This window comes from Camelina sativa, chromosome 12, assembly GCF_030686135.1.
Source record: "Camelina sativa cultivar CO46 ecotype springtype chromosome 12, ASM3068613v1".
NCBI lineage: Eukaryota > Viridiplantae > Streptophyta > Magnoliopsida > Brassicales > Brassicaceae > Camelina > Camelina sativa.
In genome coordinates, this window is record NC_141891.1 from 40,558,451 (window position 1) to 40,566,367 (window position 7,917).

The 7,917-nt window shown below is 39.0% G+C and overlaps 2 protein-coding genes across 2 annotated transcripts; one reads left to right on the forward strand and one right to left on the reverse strand.

The window, feature by feature from the left end:
• Positions 1–3,564: 3,564 nt before the first annotated feature.
• On the forward strand, positions 3,565–4,877 carry LOC147933400 (uncharacterized). The gene is made up of 7 exons (XM_087477437.1): positions 3,565–3,699; positions 3,785–4,049; positions 4,143–4,157; positions 4,239–4,332; positions 4,421–4,563; positions 4,642–4,726; positions 4,814–4,877. Exons 1-7 carry the CDS (start codon positions 3,565–3,567, stop codon positions 4,875–4,877), a joined length of 801 nt encoding a protein of 266 aa, XP_087333563.1.
• Positions 4,878–5,576: 699 nt separating this feature from the next.
• On the reverse strand, positions 5,577–6,156 carry LOC147933401 (uncharacterized). Its single transcript, XM_087477438.1, has 2 exons — positions 6,094–6,156; positions 5,577–5,978 (listed from the first exon to the last, which is right to left on the reverse strand). Exons 1-2 carry the CDS (start codon positions 6,154–6,156, stop codon positions 5,577–5,579), a joined length of 465 nt encoding a protein of 154 aa, XP_087333564.1.
• Between the last annotated feature and the right edge of the window lie 1,761 nt (positions 6,157–7,917).

Consider the following 7,917-nt stretch of genomic DNA (forward strand, 5'->3'; position numbering starts at 1 on the left):
TTTGTAATCATTAATAAGTTACGAAATCTGGTCACAATTGTACTAAACGACCACAGGGTTAACTAAATATGTTTCTGGTTAGCATTCTATATATAATAATTAAAAAACCTGTAACTCCCACCTACAACTCTCCCTTTATTTTTGTATCTAGGTGTTGAACACCCTCCACAAGTTGCAACACATACGAAACATTGTTTTAGAAAAATCAAGTGAAAATGCTGCGTGCAACTCAAAATATGCCTCATATACCAGATGAAATATTGATTAAAATCTTCGGCTTTCTCGCAGTCGATGGTTTGGAGTACCTCGCTCCAATATTGAAGGCAGGTCATCGAGGTGTAAAAACGGCGCTTACCTCCGAAGTTTTGAAGGATGCTAACATCTTCAACATATGCTGGCATCCGACGATGTTCCAAACACAACAGAACCCAAATGGTAGAGTCCAAAATGAAGGGATCCATAGGCGTATCTTCGAAAAATGCCTAGATGCTGGCAACAAAATGACAATTTTTTTCGAAGGTTTCCGGGTTGTTGCCGAGGTGGAAGACATTAAGCAAGGTATTACACTTCTAACTCGTAACGTTCCCACAGAACCCATATCGACACTAGCTTGTGGGTTTTTTTCTATGTTAGACGGGAACTGCAAGATGGCTATTCATTTTCTTGACCTGTTTGATGCACATCACTACCCACTTAAATCGGAACGAGCAAGGTTTATGGCCAAGGGGTTTTTCCGGTTGCTAGGTAGATATCAGACGGCACGAGTATACAGATACAGGGACACATTCGTCTATCCTATTGCTCCCTTGATCCCTTTTCTGGAATGTGCTTGATTGTGTATATTGGAGCATGGTTTCTACTCTCTCAACTATCAAGATTATGACATTTTCTGCACAAATTGCGGCCTTTGGTGGTTGGCGAAAGCTATATCCGAGATCCTTTAGTTATATTTTCTCATAAGATGTTTCGCCCTAAACGTTCTATCTAATGGTCTTCTGTTATCAACGCAGTTCTTATATCTTCTAGAATCCATGTAATTACTATAAATCCGGTCTTTAGTTTAGAATGTCTCCTGTTGTAGTAAATTTGGTTCATGTAACAGCTAATGTTGTATCCTTTATAAGAACGCGGTATCTATCGCTACTTAATATGTTGTTTATGAATGGTAAGTGGTTGGGTGCCTAAACGTGACCAAGGCATCGGAGATGAATTATGAATATAAAGCCATATAGATCGTCTTCCCTTGCAAGACCACTTAAATATAATACTAAGACGTACACAACCTGAAAGATGTTAGTGTAATAACAACGTTTATAATTTCAATGTACGTTCAAGAGTACGTACAATAGTTTATAATCTAAGGCATTGTACGTATTAGAGTTTGTAAATTGAGTGTACGTACAATGGTAAACAAGAATTCGGTCATTATCGTTTTTATGCAAATTAAATGTAAATAAGTTCTTACGCAGATTCATCTATTTCGTATTAGTATATACGTGGCACCACCATAATAACGGATGTCAAATGCGTTATACACTACTTAGACAATTATATCGCTTAAATTCCGCCAGGCTTTAGGTAGGGTAGACATGACGGCAGTAGGTTGGACGAAGTGACAACTCCTACCCCCAAAAGTCGTGTTAACATAAACGTATATGTGATTTATATCTCAGCAAGTTTTAATTAAACAGTAGTAAGTGACGTATGTCTCATCACATTATAACAATAAACGGGTAGGATGTTAGCTAAATAAGTATCTCGTTAGCGCTCTATAAATTATATGTACCAGTCCCACTGAGTACAACCGGAACATTGAGTTCTTCAAACACCCTTCTGTAAAAGTAGCTGTTCCTACTGAAAAATCACATCAAGATGGCGTCTGCGTCTCAAAAAATGCCTCATCTACCAGATGAGATATTGGTTATCATCTTCGGGTTTCTCGCAGTTGATGGTTTGAAGTACCTTGCTCCAATAGTCAAGGCAGGACCTCAAGTTCTCAAGGATGCTAACATCTCCAACATTACTTGCCATCCTTCTTGGTTCCAAAAAGTACATCACCGAAATCGTAGAATCAAAGAAGAAGGGATGCACCGGCTTATCTTGAAAGATGCCTTGGCGCTGGGAACAAAAAGGCAATCTATTACGAAAGTCTTCGGGTTGTTGCCGAGGAAAGCTACATTGAGGGAGGTATTGCACTTCTAACTCGTAATGTTCCCGCAAAAGATGATGCCACACTAGCATGTGGGTTTTTTTCTATGTTACATGGGAACCTCGACATGGCGGGTCATTTTCTTTACCTATTTTATGCATACCACTACCAACTGAATACAACTCAAACAAGGATTTGTGGCAGGGAGTTGTTCATGCTGCTGGGTAGATATCAGACGGCGCGACAAAACACGTACAAGGATTCATTCGTCTATCCTATTGCTCCTTTGATCCCTTCTCCGGAATGTGCTAGATTGTGTTTATTGGAGCATGGTTTGTACTCTCTCAACTATCAAGATTATGACATGGTGTGCACAAATTGCGGCCTTTGGTGGTTGGCGAAATCTATATCCGAGATCCTTTAGTTATATTATCTCATTAGATGTTTCGCCCTAAACGTTCCATCTAAAGGTCTTCTGTTATCAACGTCGTACTTATATCTTCGTCATCGGGTGTATGCGCACTGAATCCGGCCTTTTGTTTCCATGGTTTTCTCTTCTAGTTATTTTGAATCATGTACCACCTAATGTTGTATCCTTTCTTTTTTTCTGTCCTAGTTTGCAAAACAACTATACACAATTGATAACTCTGCCTATTGTGTATGTACAACAAAGTGTGTTTGGGTACATGGGTGCATTCGGTTGGTGAAGTCGTTTGTGATTAGGTTGTTTCAACCAAATTGTGACTAAGATAAGTCTATTTTCAACCATTGAATCAATTTTGTCAAAGTGGTTGGGCGCCAAAACGTAATTAAGAAAGTAGAAGGGGGAAAAGGCATACATCAACAAGATAAGAAAATACTACCACGTACACAACGTAAATTAGTTGTCTGTACGTACACTACGAAATAAAGTATGACTGAACGTACACAAGATCGTTACTTGTCAGTGTACGTGTACCTATACAGTATACAATATATAACGGAGACATATCCTGTTACACAAGTTGGGTATAAACGATACAGGAAAAAGAATTACAAGAGGAAATAAGAATACAAAAACAAAAAATTATGCCCAACTAGGTGGTCATTACCAGAACATTTACAATGAGCATTATATTGCATTTACAATATAATAACGTCTCCAATACAATGTTACATGTAAGTACATAACGTTATTGATGTAATATAACATACGTAACCGCATCGATCGACCCGTAATTAAGAAAATATGAAATATACACCCGAAGAAAAACAAAGAAAGCAAAGAGTCGCGCTTATTAGAGAAAAAGAGAGAGGGAGTCGGTAGAAAGACGCAACTACTAGTGGTGACGCTTTGTTTTATTTAAATAGCATCTCCCTGTCTCCTTTCTAAACCCAGGGTAGAAACGAATAATATGAAATTATCAGAGAAAACCATGGAATTTAGAGTTGATGCCATCGCTGATCTTAGACCAGGAAGAACGAATTGGATTATCCAAGCAAAGGTCTTGAATTCGTGGTATGTTACTGAGTTCTTTCAAAAGCGGGTTCTGCTCCTTGCTGATACACGGGTTTGTCCACTTTACTTTGTAAAATATTTGCACGCAGTTGTTAATCAACCAGTGGTCTTATACACGATTGATATGCAATTTGTAGGGTGACACAATCGAGGTGGCGTTTTTACCAGGGACCTACAAGAATATGAGGAAGTATATCTATGATGGTGATTGGTATGAAATTAGGACTTTCAAGGTCATCCAGCCAACACTTAGAGAGAGGAATACACATCATCCTTTTCAAATCAAATTTACTGATGATTCGATGATGGGTCTGCTCGAACCGGTGAATCAAAAACTCTACTTCCGTTTTGAGGATTTGGGTGATATATCTCGAGGGAGAATTACCCATCCCATATTATTCGGTGCGCTTATCTTCAATTTTTCATTACACATTGTTGGAACAACATTAAAAAACGTTTGCTTTAACTAAATGATATATTTGTGCACATTACTAGTTTTTAGGCCTGATAGTAAATAATTAGGTTAGTAGACAATTTCATATTAAATTACATAGGTTCTAACGTTTAAAGTATGTGTCTACCCCGAATCAGATGTTTGTGGGTGTGTAGTTGGAGTGGAAGACAAAAGATTGCTCGAGGGGGCAAATGCGGCCAATGAAGTTGTCCTCACCCTACTGAATAGGAGGTAAAGGAGATTTGTGCTACCTTTTGAATACATTTTCATTTAAAGTTTTTTCCTATACCCGTTCTATATTAACATGAGAAAATTGTAGGAATGAAACCCTCAAGTGTCGTGCCCTAGATGACTATGCTGCTCGCTTCATAAATGCTTGGGAAGCAAACAAGTGTCATCTTGCTTTTACATTCGAACCTGTCTTTTGTATTTTGCGGTTCTGGAAGGTTGGAAGCTACGAATGTACGTTCGATTTGATAGATCAGATAAGGAAATTAGCCTTGTGAACCATATACATCTAATTTTGTAAATGTTCTGTAGGTGCACCATGTCTCGTCAACACAACCGCCTCTTCGCAAATCTATATACAACCAGATTTCGTAGGAATGGAACATCACAAAGCGATGTAAGCTGTTTGTTTTCCTATAAAAATATCTAATTGTATATGTTGTTACTGTCAAATACGTTAATACACTTTCTATATTAACCGCAGATCTGAATTCGCTAGACGTTACTATAGAGAACATAATATGGAGCACGTAGGGAAGAATGCATGACCTTAAGAAGAAAGGAACTAGATTGGCAAAAGGGAGAGCTCAGGGAGTTTAGCATATTGAAAGAACCTTCACAGGTCTATGCAATTGATAAACCTTCACAGTACTTTTGAGTGAACCGAATGTTACGCTGATTCTGGATAATATATGGTTATGTTTTGTCAAAAAAATATAAAATTTAGTACTCCGTAAATGTACGTACACAACAATAGTTATCTACGATAAGTGTACATGTCAACCGTACATAAAAAACGGATGAAGGAACATACTTCTTTGGTCCGTTGACATGTACAGTGAATGTGGTTAACACATTTGCAACACTATCCTTCCATCACATTATGTCCTCTCTAATGGAACACTTAAAATACACAAACATATATATTTCGCTTTTGTAAGTATCTTATTCAAACAGTAAACCGTTTGCTTGACATTTCTAAAAAGCCCACAAGTGTAATAGGCCCAACTAGGGCAGCTGGGACCAATTTCTACAACAATTATAGTTAAACAAAAAGGTGGGCTTACAAATTAAAAAGGTCCATTATAAACATGTTACAAAAAGCTATGGTGGTACTTAGGAAAAAAGAGTATTATCCTCACACGCCATGAAAAGATAACACGTCTATTGTCGCCCCTGCACTACGTATTAGCTGGACATGTTGTACGGTTGTGGCCAACCTGTTGACACTGAGAACAAGCATGCTGTTAGCAAGGCCGCTTCGTCTCTAACGCAACCTCGACAAAAGACTTCATCCTCGCCATCTTTGGTCTTCCTGGAGGATTCATAACGAAAGGCGGTTTACATCTGGACGGTGTAACATCAGTAGGAACGATGCAAGATGTATCTATCGGCATTATCGACTCTACATAACCACTGCATAGGCTTTCTCTGCGGAAGTATGGATGGAACTGGTTAATAACTGATTGGTTGGCCGTATATGCGGTTGCGATAGCATGTACGCATGACATCCTCTCTAGATCAAAACGCCTACATGAACACCTCCTATACCTCAGATTGACAACATGTGTTGAGGTACCACCACTTACTTGAAATCGATCTTCATCAATTTCTTGAACCATTAGACGCCTTGAATGTTCAATACGTGGCTATGAGTAAATGAAAGCGTAAGTTCATATAACCTATGAAACACAACATATCCACTAACATTTCCACTCCTTTTGTTAACATATATATCGATGGATATGTTAATGAATGTCATACCTGTAACAGGTTCTCCACTCCTTTGGTGAGTAAAGTTGGCATTGCGGCCGCTTGTTTTCTCATTGTGGCAAACCAACGTGTCAACATATTCCGAACTGCTTCTAATAACTCTACAATGGGATAGGCTCTCGCAGGATTCAGTACTTTGTTTAGCGATTCTGCAATGTTGCTCGTGGTGGTTTAGCATTACGGCTACGGCCAAATCGTTCCGTAACAGAGCAAGTATGTTCACGACAATATTTGCGAATATGAAACACCGGTAAATCACCCATGGTTGAAGTCCGTATTCTCCATTTACAACGATTTACCCAACACTCAACAATTAACAAACTGGGCGTTGAATATCGAACATTGTAATCATATTTATCTAATACACTCAGCACCCTCAACCTTGCCACCAGTGTTTCTTTGCTATCAAACTTATCCCCCACAGCAATATCACCACCTCCGTTTTCTATTTTGCAAACCTCCTTCTCAATTGCATCAGCTGCAGAGTTAGTCTTGCGGGTACGGATATTTGATTCTTTGTTACACACCTTTTCCTCAATACAAGACCCACCCCTAGGTCCGTCGTCCAATGATGCCTCTGGTCCATCCGGGATGAAGTTGGAGTAGAGTAGATAGTCTTCATCCCCTGAACTTGCACCATCGCTATCGTCACAGTAATTAAATCTACTGTTCTCCTTGTCATCTCTTCATCTTCATCTACATCCTTTCCTACATTATCTTCACCGTCTACCTTCCGACTCTCGTACTCTTCATCTTTCTGTCTCATTTCCTCTGCCACGCCTACGAAATCATCTACAACGACTTCAGGGGTCTTGGGTGTTGGTTCTGGGGTTTTCGGTTTAACTTCCTCGAACAAGGTTTCACCAGATTTATCTTCAATCTCAACGCATAGCCGGATGATATCACCCCTGCACTGTTTCAGAAAGTTTTGAAACTGCCGACTATTCCAAACAATCACTGGTGGCATATAACATCCGCTTTTTTTATTTCTATCTAACATATAGCTCAACTTTATGCCGGAAGTTCCTTCACAGAAACCAAAGTCATCGAACACCATAGCAGTAAAGTCTTCAAACTTCGTTTTTTTATCGGTAACTATAATCCTGCACCCTTTGCTAGTATCAACATCAAACATCCATCGCTTTTTGTCTACCCTCCACTTCCCACACGCCAAAACGATATCTTGCTCTTTCATGGAAGAACCCAGAGGAAAGATTTCCGAAAATGAGTAGGAAAAAGACGTTTGCTCCGGCCGACAAACAGAACACGATTGATGAATCTGCTACAAACTTTATTACATGAACACCATTAATCGGAAGAACAGCAAACGTGTTTAGATCTTCCTCCAATAAGTCTATCGCAACACTAGACTGTCTTTGCCAGCTCAAACAAATTCGTATTATTCTGGTAAGACTTTACAGCTGTCAAAAATGCTTACTAAATCTACCACGGACAAGAAGCCTACCAATACACTACGAAAACTATTTCAAAAAACAAACAAAGTATACCAAAAATATTTGTAACGAGAGAAGGCTGTAGCATAAATCTGTCGTAACAGGCCATTAGTCTACCATAAATATCTTCCCACCCTTTTACGTTTACCGCTACATCCGCTAAAAACATAAGTCTATCATCGAAGGGCAATTCCTCTACCAACTTAATCTAACGAATCGATTTCATCTACGTCGACAGATAAGTGTACCAACACTACAACTAAGTGTACCATCTACGTCGACCGATAAGTGTACCAACACTACAACTAAGTGTACCAAAAATATCTGACGTACACCTTTAATCAGTCACATATATAAATAT